Raw genomic sequence first — 14,850 nt, 5'->3', positions numbered from 1 at the left:
CAGAACCAATATTTTTCTATACTTTTACAATAACGTTTAGTCTTTCTTTAATAATACAATATTCACAGCCCCATCTATGTTAGTAGGAAGGGACTAGGGCATTTTAGTAGCAGACTGAAATTTGAACACAATACCTAGATCAGCAGCAAGTAAAAGGGGAAAATCTTGTTAAAGATTTGTTGGATGTTTTACAATAAGCTTTTTACCGCGGCCTCATCAGTAAAGGCCTGTTGCAACCTCAGACGTAGCTGACAATCGGAAGCGTTCCTTCCAAGAGAATCGTGCTGATTTTAGGATTTTACTCCCACTCAGGGAGAGCATTTTGTTTGTTTGGGGAGGGAGAAGATGTCCTCCTGCAGTGCAGTAATACTTGCTGCTTCTCCCCTTGATAGTATAAAGTGCTGTAGAGAGGAAACTGTAGGAGGAGTTCCATGTTATTGATAGAGAAGCAGAGGTGCAAAGGGGTGGACTGATTTTACCAAAGCTACACCATCAGGTTAAATGAGCAGAATGCAGTCTCTGGATTACTAGTTGAATGCTGTATTCGTCAGTTCTAGGTAGATGCTCACTAGTAAGTTCGGAAGCAGATGTTGAACTGTGAGCTGAGGGAGGGGTGAGAAAATGAAATGCTATTGAACCAAAGTGGTTTTAGCAAAACGGGAGAGAAAAGTTGGGCTTATGTTCTGCCATTGTCAACCAAAATGCAGGAGGGCTTAGATAAAGAGGTTGCAATTCTGTCCCAGGACTCTAGTTTGTTTCTAGGCACTTATAAATGCCAGTGGCTGTTTCCCGGCATATCGTCTTTCTTATGTCAGCAACCTTTTTTTTATGACTCGGTGTTAGCCTCGATTCAGATTTGGCATTACTGGTCTTTGGGTATTGCTGACTGTATTCTTATCTTCTGTTTCCTAGTTCTCCTCCCCTCCAGAGTCTAGGATTTACAAAAACAGAGAGCAATCTTCAGGCTTCAGATAGCATTTTCCGTTTAGTGTGGCTGGCCTCCTGTTCTTCTAGCGCAGCCTAGACCAACTTCAGTGTTGTAGGAATGAGGAAATAGGAACATTTTTTATTTGATAATAAGTAATCAAGGGCATTGTGTTGTCCCACATAAGGATGGAGTGAGAGTGGGAAGGGAAACAAGTTCCTTTTCTTTCTTTTCCTCCATTCCTCCTTCAGAGTCTCTTCCTTCCCATTTCTGGCAGGGAAACCCCTGTCAGAACAGTCTAATTGGAACATGTATTTATTTGAGGACTCTCTGTTAGTTCTTACAGAGACATGCCCAGACACTTACAAGCAAAATTCATCCCTGCAGCATTGTCCCCCATACCTCTGGTTACTCCTTCAGTCTACATGGCATGCCAGGAGAGGTGATGTCTGCTATAATACAAGAGGCTTATGTTTGCTCTGAACTAAAACACCAAATAATAAAAATATGCCAGTACAGCTGCTGTATGAAAGTTGAGCTAAGATCCTTTCTTAACATTTCTCAGCAGGATTTATTTTGTCTATTCCTCCTTGCTTCTACTGACAACTTACATGTATGGAAGGGAATGGGGCGGGTCTCAAACAACAGCTTTACCTGTTATTCAGTTTACATCATTAACTTTTCTGAGAAGCTTTAATAGAGGTGAATTTCTTCATAAATAGAAGTGCAGAGCATCTGCTATTAAGAATCGAGATTCTGAAAGGCACAAAGGGCACTTAGGCTTCTCTAGTTTTAATAGAGATAATCCACGTCATTACTGGTATGAATTGTTTCATCTCTTGGTGACTTGCTGTTGAGATAAAGGAGAATGCTTAAAATCTGGAGACTATTTCTTCCTCCATTTACACCACTTCCCTGGTGTAAATCAGGAGTGATTCCTTTGAGTGACACTGTTGTAGAACCAGTAAAAGTGAAATCCAGTGTACCATTTTATTGGTATGCAGGAGTTCATTGTGTGCATTATGAGCTGCCAGAAGCATTAAATGGTTCAGAGAGACAGTTCATTATTCTTAGGCTGCAGATTCACAAATGCGTAACTGTTTATAAAGTTAAGTAATGTTATTTCTCTGTAAGTAGGAGGGAACTTTAAGCATGCATAGAGGCAAGATGCTTGATTTTGCAAAGGCATACGCTGTTGATAAATCCCAAATATTGGTAGTATCCCTTATACAAAGTAGAAGCATTAAAAACCACATTAAAGGGCTGCTCATATAATGTTCCTATAGAATGAGTTAGAATGGAAGCCTACTGACTTATTCTGACCGCTGCTGTTCTAGACTAGTGGTCCCAAGAGGCACATGCAATTCTGCCTGCACCACTGCTCTGGTTTACTGATAGCACTCATAATTACAGCTTGGTAGAGTTTCCAGGGCAGTCAGAAGGGAGGAGTTAAATTTAAAACCAGCAGATTATTAGATAACTAAGTTAACAGCCCCTGGCCCTGTGTATTCCAGAACCATTAGGGCCCTAAAATAGCACCAATCCAATCCAGTCAGAGGATGTTGACTGTTTCTGTGACTTCTCATGGCAAGATATACTATTTCTTCCTTTTGCTGCTGGTATTACTGTCATCCTCCCTTATTACGTACAGCCTCAGTGCTTTGGCAATGAAATAATGAGAATAGAATCCTCAGCTCTCAAGATATGAATCTTTTCACAGATCATGTGTAGTGTGGGGAAGGTAGATTTCTTGTTCCAGTGTTCCTCAGTTGTGATTCAGACCACCTACCAATTCATAGGATTGTTTAGCTTCCTTGATTCATTCCATCCTCAGGCCCTTTGATGAGAATGTCAAGAATAAATGGAAATTATATATAATTTTGGTGTGCAGCTGCCAGTTCAGCTGTCCCTCTGAGCCCAAGATCACTCTTCTGAAAATGCTGCAAGCATCGCATGCCGTTGACGTATTGGACTCGTAGAAGATCATATATTGATTGCATTGTTAATGAAAGAATATGACAGTGTATATGTTATATGTATGTCTGAGCATATAACAGTCTAGTTACCATTCATTTTTTATCTGCATCTCTGAAGGGATGTGATTTGCTTCAAGCTATGAGTATAAAGTGAGGAGAAGGCGGAGAGATCTCTATAGCTTGATGGAACCACTGGAAGGAAGTTTTTTATCCCAGAGGTATATGTGTGTTGTTAGGAGATTGTTTAGGGACAATTTAATCCATTCAATAGAGGGATGGGTTGACAGTTTGGTTCCTTTCTGCCTATAAACAAGTCAGACACAGAAGACAGACTGACTGATGTTAGATTTTGACTAAAAAAAAAAAAAAAATCCTTAAAACGAACTCTTTAGCTCAAGGAAGCCCAAGATTTGCAACACTAAAGGCCTTGTTGGCAGCTTGTCAGCAGCCTGAGGCCTGCACCTGCTTTGCAGAGACATTTGCATAAATATTTCTGATCAGTAATGCATGCGTGTAACCTTACTTACCTGTTCTCTCAGATTCCCTGATGAATGAAAATGGCCTGCTGTAGGAATTTCACTGGTAATCCTGATCAATACATTGGAAAGCGTTGCCTTCAGTTTGGGGTCCCTGTCCACAGGCTCATTTTTAGATCCTAAGCCCTACTCATCCTGACACTATTACCAGAAGCCAGTGAAGAAGTGAATTCGTTGTTCTAGTTTGCGTATTACAGCATGGACAAATTTGGATGTCCTGATCAGACCTAGAGTTAGTGCCAAGAGTTTCCATCAATTGACTTTACCTCTTCCTTGTTGCTGCGTTCCTACTCTTTTGCCCAGCATTGTACTTTTTTTACATCTAGTTGGAAGATCACCTGCAGTCCTTCATCCAGGACATGCCCAGGAAATGCTAACACCAGTTCAGTGTAAGGGACGCTCCTTCTGTCTCCCAGAGTCCAGCTACCTATGCAGCTCTGATGCTGGCGTGCATGATCAAACATGCACGTAGAAAACACAATTAGTCAGCAGGTCACTGAGATCAGATTTCCTAATGGGTCCTGTGCCAGGGCCATCCTGTTGGCTCTGACTGCAAACCAAGCAACAAAGTGGAGCAAAAGAACTGCAGACAAAGGGCTTCTATTTATTAGTTATTAATGATGTTTGATTTAACCAGATCAGTCTGAAATCATTGGTAGCTAAGACTTATGTAGTTTGCATCAGGGGATTCCTGCTGGGGTTTGCTCCCTCTTCTTCCTCCCCATTACTCATTCCGTTAAAGTAATGTTGATAATTACATGTTCTCAAAATATTTCAGGGTAAAGAAAGGTTAGATTCAAACTCTGAATTTCTATTTAAACGACATCCCGTTTTGGAGTCAGTCAGATCATAGGTTCACCTACCCTCATTTATACTGCTATAAGAAGTTGAATTAAAACTTTAGATTTGATTGTCGCATGACTTTGGGAAAAGTCCAGCTTGGATGTGAAGTTTGTCCAAATCACTGTTTCTCGTGCTGCCTTCCCAAATGCTGTAGAGCCAGAGATTGCTGCCCTGTTTTTAGAGCTTGATACGAGTGTTGCTTTCTGTTCTTTCAGGGGCTGGACAGTTATTTAGCCTGTCATTTGAGTATGTTTCTGGTCTCATAGGGTGTGTGTTTGGGTTGATACTGCACCTGAGAATTGAACTAGGATTTTTAGGGTCTGTAGGGAGAAGGGGTAATCGGAAGCTTCTCTCCTTCTTCTCTCTGCTGGCAGACACTGTACCAAGCTGCCCTCCACTGAAACTTGCTCTGCATGTGTCTTACAATGCCTGTTACGTTTGCTCTTTATCCTGAGTTCTCTTTGAGGTCTCCTTCATGCACGGTGTTCTCAGCTCTTCTGCTGCAAGCCTGGTGTGACTCTGGACAGAGGTATTCCAGGCTAACAGAGAGCAGAGTTGGACCTAAGTGCATTTCTGTGGCTGGGAGGAAATATGATGGATGTTGTAGAAATTGAGGGCTGAAGGGAATTTCAGGAAATCATCTAGTCTATCAAACAGTGACTCTGTGTGGTCAAATGTGACAAAGGTCTTCCAGAGCCTGGAAAACGGTTTGCTTCCCTTTATTGCTCTCTGTTGGTTCTGTATTACATGCCTTAAAATTGAAAACTTTGTGTTAGAGAAAATAACCTGTGCAGTGGAGGGACCCATCCGGATTAGTATATATGTGGCTAGCTTTGTATGTTGTGAGAGTATTTTGCTGGTGGTGGAGACGGGGGAGGTTCTATTTAATATAATTTCTTGATGAAGACAATCAGGGGTTGAGCACATCTCGTTCTTTCAACACTACGCAGGGAAAGCCCCAGCTAGACACAAGGCCATGTGGCTTTTGCTCATTGGCTAAATATAATTTTTCTATGGGCAGTGCTGATTAGCGCGTTATGGAGAGAGGCTCTAGAGAAATACTCAGGTCTTTGGCAGGTACAGGAGGGTTGCACTGCTTTTAAAGAGCTGGTATATAGGTTAGAGTATAGTATGGGGTGGAGGAGGACTGAACACTTAGATTTGCCATTTCCCGAAACTCAGATCTTGCTCTTTATAACAAACTCCAATAGCAGCATCGGTCTAGTGGGGTTCTTCTGGATTTACGTCAGAGGCATGTTACTTTATTGTTATGGCATCTAAATGGAGATGACAGTTAAGATTGAGGTGTTGTTCTGCCAAGCTATACAGAGAGCGAGAGAGTCTAGCTAGGGCTAAAGAGAAACTAGAGCAAGTAGAGAAAAGGAGTGGAGTGGAGAACTGTCCTAGGTTATAAATTGATGAGACGGACAAGAACAGAGCTGAGTCCTAGTCTTGAGACCTACCCTGGATTATTTTTCTTTTTTCTGATGTAAACATTGCTGCTCCTCTCTGGAGGAGAAGACACCAAACTTACTTAAATAGATATAGTCATTGTTTAAAATCTCCATTCTTCGGACACTAACAGTGTAATTGATTTTCAGCTTCCTTGTGGTTTTGTTGTAACTCTTGTTAAGTGAACAGCATCCATTCAGTTTCATAGACTGCGAGTTTGTTTTGGAGATATTTGATTACGACTGTGAGATGTTTAGATGCCAAGGCCACTGGTGCCACAGAACTTGTATAAATAAATTTCATTTGTGCCACTTTCACGCGATTAAAGCCAGAGACCCGGAACGTATTTAATGAGGTTTGTTTTGCTAGTCAGGACATGCAGATTTCATCTACTTTGTTTCATGTTCTAAAAGCATACAGGAATGTACGCACATCAACATTTGTTGTGGATTGACTTCTTTCTTCATTAGAGTGTAGCAATTTCTTTATATGAGAACAGAAGCAGGGAAAGCTTTGGAAGGGTTTCGTAGAGGAAAAGCATTGTTCAGCCTGTCACTAAGGGCTTCCTTAGTTTTCTGCAAGGGCAAGTGTGGACTGAACCAGAGCTTCCATTGACTTCGGTTTCCTTTTAGTCCATCTTCCTTCTTATTTTTTAATTTATGGACTGTTGAGAAGAAGCTTTGGGTCAGGATAAAAAAGGAGGGAAATAAAATAACTTGACTTCAGTTTTATTTATACCAGGAATTTCTGTTCAGATTCCAAAATTCAAAGGGGATTGGATCTGAGGTTTTGCTTTGAGCCTGTCTTTAATTCAGCATGCAAGAGATGGTTGCAAGGCCAAATAGTATTTCCTGTTCCACCCAGTATATGTTATTGCATAACTAGCTGCCCTTCTTGTGAAAGCAGTTTAACTGACCTCCCGAGAAGCAGGTATAGGCTACTGATTGGGTCATGGCGCAGCTCTGGAAGGTCCATTCATCTTGTTGGCCTCAGTAATTCTTTTCTTGGCAGAAAGGCAGGGCCTTGCAGTTTGCGGGTTTGGATCTTGGGAGTGAAAGCTGTAGAACAAGCCATCCCTCTCCTCAACGCAGTGCTCAGACAGGAAGAAAAGGTGATTGATCTTGTGATGTATTCCTTTTCATTTGCTCCTGAGATCCTGTAGTCACCAGACATGTCAGAATTACAGAATCTCTCCAAAATGTTTAAACCACAGAGGAGCAAGCAGTCACCTCAAGTCGTTGGTCTCCAAGACTAAAGCTGAGGGCAGCACATATTTATATTTAAATAGTCTGGGCTTGAATGAAAGGGAAACGAATGGAAGAATCGACATGACTGAAACAGGGGACTGATCTCCACAGACACAAGTTCTGTAGCTGGTTCTGCCACTGACTCGCTGCATGCCCTGGGTCATGTCAGTTTATTCCCCAAGGCCTCGATATTCCTCTCAGCAGAAAGTTGCGCTTTCCAGTTTTGTAGAGAGACTTGTGGACGGCAAACATCATATAAGTACTGTTAGTCACTGTTCATATTCTTGTTTCTCTTTCAGAAGAAAATGAAAAACATGAAAAGCTCCGCCTAGAAAGAGAACAGGAGCAGAAGAAGGCCAATATACAAAGGGTTAACAATGCCATTCATGTGGAAGAGCCAAGGAATGAAATGCTGGCAGTGCCCATCTCTCCCCCTGCACCAGCCCCTCCACCTCCTCCGCCTCCACCCCTAACAGCTCCCATATCTGTCATTCCCATTCCTGTTGTTACCAGCCCCCCTCAACAAGCAGCGCAGACCGCCTTGTCTCCTCCACTCGTACAACGCCACCAGCCTCTTGTAAGCACTCCCAGCATCACTAAGGAAGCGTCTTCAGTTGCACCTGTCATACAAAGACCATCTGGCCCACTTCTTCCAGACGTGAAAGCTGCTACACCTCCATCAGGTAGTCCAAAGCAGCTCCAGCATTATGCAGCTCCAGTTCTGGCCATCTCTCAGCACCATGTTGTTCAGCAGCCAATACAGCCCCAGCCTCAGTCACATCAACCTCTGCAGCAGCATCCAGGACCACCTCCGCAGCTCAGTGCTCTAAAGCTGGCTCCAGCAGAAGATGCCAAACCAAATGAGCAGAAGAAAAGACCTGGAGGGTGAGTGCACATTGTGTTTTAGAGATAAGGACTTTTGGAAGGTTCTGAGAGAGAACAGACAGAAGCGATCTCTGAATTCCATAGCAAACCTGAGCGTCCGTTCCATTTGTAAAGAGTTGTCAGATCAGAAATAAGATCCATGGATATTTGGATGTCTGGTTTTTGATAGCCTGTCTTTTTAGCTTGGTGTGGTTTTTTTTTTTTTTTTCCTCCTTCCCCTGACTGGAGTATACAAGGATTTTTTTCCAAGCCAGAACTGTATTAGGAAGCAAGTCGCGGTACTGCCTGTCTGATCTCATGGCATCTGATATTGTGTTCGGGCAAAAGATCTCTGCTCAAAGTGGTCAGGGAAATCATACAGCAATCCTGCTTGCAGGAACCGTCTTGCAAACTGGGCTGTGGTAGTGTTCTAGAAGGTTTTGTTTCCCAGGACAGAGATCATCTTAGTTACTATCTTAATTTGTGTTGTAACTGCTAAATTTAATCCTGAGAGATGAGCAAAGCGGGCTTCCTACTTGTTCAGGAATCCTGGAGCTGGAAGGGACTCAAGGTTTTTTAAGCTTTCCCCACCTTCATGTATGACCTGTGCACCAGGAGCAACATTAAGGTCACGCACAATGTGTTTTTCTAATATGTTCTTAATGATTTTGGCTGGTGGAGATTCCCATATTCTCTTTAAGCAATTGGTTCCAGATCACAGTATGCTAATATGCAGCCTGGTATTACTTCTTGTCCTGCGTCTCATGGACTGGGAGAACAAATCATTCCCTTCCTGTTTGCAGCAGCCTTATACCTGTTTTTCTCAGTCCCTTTGGTCTTCCCTTCTGCAGGATAAGTAACCTGGATTCAGTGTTTCCTCCTAGGTCATATTATTTAGACCTCTGACCGTTCTCCTTACAGCCTACAGTTGATAAATGTCTCTCTTTGAAGTTCAGTGCCCAGACCTGGATATGCTAATCCACCTGAGACCTCTCCAGGGCTGAGTGGAAACTCGCATTGTGTGTCTTGCCTGTTCAGTGGAACAAAGCAAATGTGCTCCTGATTTTTGGGGTGCTGGGGGTCTGGTCAGGAGGCCGCTTGATAAAATAGCAACAGGTGTCCTCCCTTTTGCTGTGCAGTGTAGCACGGGCAAGCTCGTCCTGTTCTCAGTATGTCTCAGGGCTGCTGAGTTGAAATAGACTCTGTGGAGCTTGAGGTCCTTTCAGTCTCTGGTCTATCCAGCCTAAACAAGTGCCAACAGAAGAATCAGACAAAGTGCAATCCTCTCTGGTGTAGTCACCTGCTCACTGCAGCTGGATCAGAATCAGGAGAAATGTTTTGGCCATGTGAACATCTGGCATTGCTTTTTGCTCACTCCCAAATGGAGTCGAGTATTTTGAATGCGTGAGAAGTTCAAGACTTAGCAGTTCCCTTTTTTTCCTGGGCTCTCTGGTCCTTACTGTGTTTGCTCTGAGCATTGCTAAAATACTGTTGTTTAAAAGAGCATGAATAAGATGGGAATTCTGCCTGTCTGTGGAGAAACAATGCCTGGCACTGCTGAGCAGTGACTTTTTTCCTTTGGTCCTGACCTGTTCCCTGTGGATGGCCTCCATATAAAAAGCATAACAGTTTCAAAATCATCTCTCGGGAACGAGAAGAAATGTAAAATGTAGAGGACAAAGGGCCCATAGTGTCTTTTGGGATGTGATAATCCCAAAATGCATGGAAAGAAGCAGAGGAAATAAGAATTCATAAATATAACGGCCTTTATAAAATGCCAGTATAATTCCTCTTAGAAAGATTGCGATGCTTATGGCCTGTCTGTAAAACAGTCAGCTGCAGAAACGATAAGCATATTTGTGCTTAAGTCAGTGGAGCCTGTCACAGAAGTTGTGGTATGGGTTCGGACTGGTGTACAGTGGTTTTCTGATGGCACAGGTATTTCAATGAAGGACATAGAGACTTTTGCTCTCTAAGCAGCAGCTGTCCTGGCAGAAGGCATTAGGATAGCTGCAGTTACAGTAGCAAACTGCTCTCTATCTTAAAATATGCTTTGCTCATGGGGAGGAAGGGTGAGTTGTTATCCCAGTGCACTACTATTGCTGTGTCAGTGCAAAAAGTTAGAGCATTTTACTGTGCAGTATTTCTAGAGCTCCTGAACACCAGAAAAATGCCTATTTGATGCTAAGCAAGTTGTAAAGTTTCCTGTGATGCATTTCGGATCAGATACCCCAAGGTGCATGCTCTTTCTCTTCTGGGGTTACTCCTTTAGGCATAAGCATAGAAAAGATGTTTTATTTGGTTTGTAAATGTTTCATGGGAAAAGGCTGTCAAATATTTATTTTTAAACACCTGAATATTTATTAAATATTAACCTACCTCCTGAAGTGCTCACCTCACTGTGAGTATATTTTCAACCAAAGGTAAATAATCACTTTGCATAGCGTGTGGAAGATACTTACAATCTCTGATTTAAAATGTGCTTTATCACCACAGTGGCCGAACACCTGAGATAACATGAATTTGTTTGGCTTTTCCTCAAAGAAGGCTTTCTCTGATTTGGGGGTGGGAGGGGGAAACCAGAACCGAACAAAACAGGAGTTGACTGTAGTTCTTTCTTGCACAGTGACTAGAGAATTCCTTTATTACTTTATTTCGTATTTGTGTTCAGCTGTTGTATTTTAGGCCCAGTAAAAAAAAATAGAGGTTTGACATATGCCTGCCAAGTCCTGTATGCTTTAACTTGTAATTGCATAAATCTTACCCCACTGGAGTGTAGGCATAGATCAGAAATGGGTCAGAATCTAGGCTAATAGTGTTGTATAAATAAATACAATTCATACTTTTTGTCTCTTCTTCTCTTTGATAATAGCCATATCTGTGTATACATACACGTTACATTGTTACTTGTTTGTATTTTCTGTGCAGTATATGCATAATGCACTATATATGCTCATCCCATCTAAACTGCATGTGAAATATTGATTTTTATCTTTATATAGTATAGCTAGAAATATATATGCAAATAATATTAAAACAGTGATATCTGAACATCTCTATTGCTCTTTAATGTTTGCCTGTATATCCTAGACACACACACACTGCTGAAAGCACAGGCTGAATGGCAATAGTTTTAAACCTGACACTGAGTTTATCTTTGTTCTGTTTGGGTTACAGGGTTGGGACCAGGGAAGTACATAATAAATTGGAGAAGAACAGGTGCGTAGAAAGCCAGGGTTGTTTTTTTACTGTAATTCCCCTTCCTTTTTTTTTTTTTTTTTTTTTGCCTATAGTCTGTACATTTTTTTTCAAATGATTTGAACAAAACTCTTAGTGACTTTTAATGAATCTTGCAATACTGCTTTGCTTTGCTTATAGCTCACTTCTGCATCTCTTGCTTCCCAGTATGTTTTACTTAGCTGCATAACTGCATTACAATAACACTGCAAAGCCCTGATCCTGCAAAGTAAATCACCATGTGCATAATGGTGTAATTCCTCATTTGATTTAAAGTACTATGTTAGCCAAGATCAGGGACCAGGGTACAGTGTGAATGCAGAATAAAGACCAGTTCTGATCCAAAACTCTTACAGTGTAAGTAGCTTTATCAGAAACATGGTGAAAGTGAAAACAACAGCACAGAGAGATGAGATATTTTATTTAAGATTGCACAACATTTCCTAGCAAAACTAGGACTAGAGTTCAGGTCTTACAAGCCACAACCCCCTATTCCATTTGCTGGATTGAGATGGCTCAATTTTAAGAATACAGGTAGTCTCAGTGGCTGCTGTGCACATGTGTAAGTGCTTTGCTGGATTAAGGCCTCAATTAAGTTTTTGGTCTCTGTTAAACTGACTTCTGGTTTATGCTCACGCAAGTTGACAAACCACCTGTGTTTTCTTTAGACGTGCGCATTTGAAAGAATGCTTTGAGACATTAAAACGCAACATCCCCAATGTAGACGACAAGAAGACCTCAAACCTCAGTGTTCTAAGGAGTGCCTTGAGATACATCCAGGTATGTATGGCGTTCGGGTGACTGCTTGTTACTGCTGGCCATCATTTTTACACATTTTATCTATCAAAACCCAGAGAACAGTATTAACTTTGCTTAAACCAAGTTAATTATCTACTTCCTGTAGTGCAAAGGAAAAAGGGAAAGGAGCAACTCCCGTTTTCCCCTTTCCTACACAAGCGTAGTCATTTATAAATTCCAGATTTGCAGAGCATTTCATGTCTAGGAACACTTTCTTCAAGCCATCTCCTTATGGTTAACTAGGAATTTCTAGTATAAGCCAGTCATACCAAGAGTAGAGATGGGCTTTAGGTGCCTTTCACCTTGATGACGTAGGTGATACAAATGTTCGTAAAGAGGGACATCCAGTCTGCATAAAGTTATACTTCTCCTTTCTGGACTAAGGTTAATTTTAATATATATGGTTTGGGATTTTTTTCTCTTTGCTAATCAAGCAGACAGCCTTCCTTCCGTGAAGGTTTGGAATGTCTCAAAAATTGTTGATGAGACAGAGTAAGCACAGGTTATATACTTGGAGGTAGGGAAAGACTGGAATTTTGGCATGCAACTTGAAGCACTAGTTGGGTTGGGTACCAAGAATGAATCTGGGAGAAAGTGGGGATAAAGTTCAGTTATGGTATTTGCAGGCTGAGTGCAATAAGTGTTAGTATTTGCTTATTGCTTATTGTTATTTATCTCATATTTGATACTATCAGCAGTTTTGTCAACTGACTTTATGCATAGATTTGTTCTTATCCAGCACGTTTTCCATATTTAATATTTGTAAAATTGGTTAATGGTAGCACAAAAGAAGTTCTTGGAGGAGTCTTCTGTGGTTGTGAAATCAATAGCCTCTAATGCAGTTAAAATTAATTTAATCGAGAAAAAGTGTTGCTAAAGTGCTAGCTTTCTCTTGCAAGTAAAGAGAGCCAAAGACATCATACGTTTTGACTGGAATAAAGCATGCTGAGGACTGTTCACAAATGGGTTTTTCCACAATAAAGTGGCTTCTTCCTTCCTTTCTTTCTTCCCATCTCTCTCAATATCTCTCCAACACCATCTTATTCCTATGTGAGGAACATAGGAACATTCACTGAACACAGTGTTCCTATGTGAGGAACACTGAACATTCACTACTCTCACTGATTTTACTTTGGAGAGTCAGTAATTACTCATAACCTTTCAGAATAAGACCAGCTTAGCCCTTGTCAGGAGCCTTAACCAATGACTTCCCTTGCAGAGCCTTTGATCGGGGCATAGAAACCAGACAAATGTTAATTATACCCAACTAGAGGATGGGCAAACATCAGGAAAAAAATCTATCTTCCTCAGAAAGGTCACTTCTGAAGAGGTGGTTGTATTGCAGTTAATGGGCATTAGAAAAGATATGAGCCTTTCATTTGATTTCAAGCAGGTTGCTGTCAGAAAAGAGATGAGCTGCCATTAGCGCTAATGGAGACTGAGTGATCTGATTGCCTCTTCTTGCATCTGGGAGTTGAGTCCAGAGTCATAATGTCGCAAATGGAGATGTCCCTAGCATAGTTAGCTGACACTCTATGAATATAGATACAAGTGCAGATCTAGCTCTGAACAGACTCTGCTTTCTAGCAGAATTCTTCTTCTGTGCTTTTGGAAGACAGCTTAAAATTCTCTTTGAGAATGTCAGTAGGGATGATTGGCTCTGTCTCTCCCTCTTCTGTAGATCCATTGTCAAATACTTTGCAGCTTAAGAGCAAAGCAATTTTGTGCTACCTACAGACATATGTACTGTCATCTCTGTAAATTACTAGGAATTAAACTTTTGTCATGTCCTTCTAGGAAGCGTAAATTGTTTTGATGATGGTCCAGAAGGTATCTAAAAAGATCCAAAAAAGCATTTTGTTTCCCAGAAGTTTCTACCATTCAGGACCCATTTCAGTGTCACCTCTAAATTGCCTTTCTGTACATTGATCCATTCTTTTTTCTATGCTGTGATCACTTCTGTTGACCTGACTAACTATTCCAGCCACCTTAGAAAAATGTCTGGGAGGCTGTGTGCTTAGCAGTGGGGCTTAAAGAAGAAAAGCATGCCTGTGTAGTTCTATATACCCACTGGTTAGAACTAAAAGGGATCTCAGCATGGTTTAATTGCAGTGTATTTGTGAAGTGAAAATGCAGAAATTCTAGCTATTAACTTTGCAATATTTACATCATAGTGTCTGAGACTATTGAAGTGTAGATTGCTCTCTACATAGCTCCAGTTTACCTACTGCACTACCTGTTCACACCATGAAAATTCTTAGCTTATAAAAGAGAAACTACTGAGAAAGACAGGTGAGGTGGCTTGTCTCAGATGTGCAATGTCCTGGTCTTAAACCAACCAAGTTGCCTAGTAGGGCTTCTCAGTCCTTCCACAAAGGCATTTTTAGCTGTGTAGGTACACATTTCATCTCTCCTTACCGTTCTCAAAAGCACACCAGAGCAGTTTGGAGCTGGTGGATTAGAGGAGAATGAATCTTGAATAGTTAAACATTGTGTTTTTGTGGTCAAACACAGTGGTACTTTGCAAGGACTACAGATCTGCTGCCACGGCCTAATAGTACTGTGCATGCCTTTGAGGGACTTTGCTTAAAGGGGTGTCTCCTTCTCAAGCTCATGATGATACTTATGTGTATGGAAGGGTTTGAAAGCTATTATTGCATTTATTGCATTCTAGCTGTTGATGTCCCATTAATCTTCCTATCTCTCAATAGGCAAACAAGCTGTGAGCTGAGATGCTCTGAACTAGAGCTACATATTCCCCATGCCAGACTAATGAGGAAACTTCTTAAGATAAAACAATCTTTCTGCTAATGGGAACCCTCACCTTTGTTCTGTCCAGCCCTATTCCTCCTCCTTTTTTTTTTTTTTTTTTTTTTTAAATGTGAAAGCTTTTCACAGCAGCCTGCTTTCTGAGGGTCAGGCATGTAGGCTGGATACATAGGTTGTTTCTTTTCTAGATCACACACACATGT

At 41.3% G+C, this 14,850-nt stretch overlaps 1 protein-coding gene across 3 annotated transcripts in view; it reads left to right on the top strand.

The window, feature by feature from the left end:
• MNT (MAX network transcriptional repressor) overlaps positions 1–14,850 on the top strand; it is a 107,146-nt gene that overhangs the window by 66,991 nt on the left and 25,305 nt on the right. For all 3 annotated transcript variants that reach the window (XM_068910374.1, XM_068910372.1, XM_068910375.1), the window contains 3 exons: positions 7,279–7,864; positions 11,021–11,062; positions 11,749–11,860. In XM_068910374.1, the coding sequence (XP_068766475.1) occupies positions 7,389–7,864; positions 11,021–11,062; positions 11,749–11,860 (630 nt within the window). In that variant the 5' untranslated portion in view covers positions 7,279–7,388. The remainder of the gene's footprint in view (positions 1–7,278; positions 7,865–11,020; positions 11,063–11,748; positions 11,861–14,850) is intronic.

This window comes from Struthio camelus, chromosome 16 (genome assembly GCF_040807025.1).
Source record: "Struthio camelus isolate bStrCam1 chromosome 16, bStrCam1.hap1, whole genome shotgun sequence".
Lineage (NCBI taxonomy): Eukaryota > Metazoa > Chordata > Aves > Struthioniformes > Struthionidae > Struthio > Struthio camelus.
Note: the sequence above shows the minus strand (reverse complement) of the source record. Positions and strands in the feature narration are given on the sequence as shown.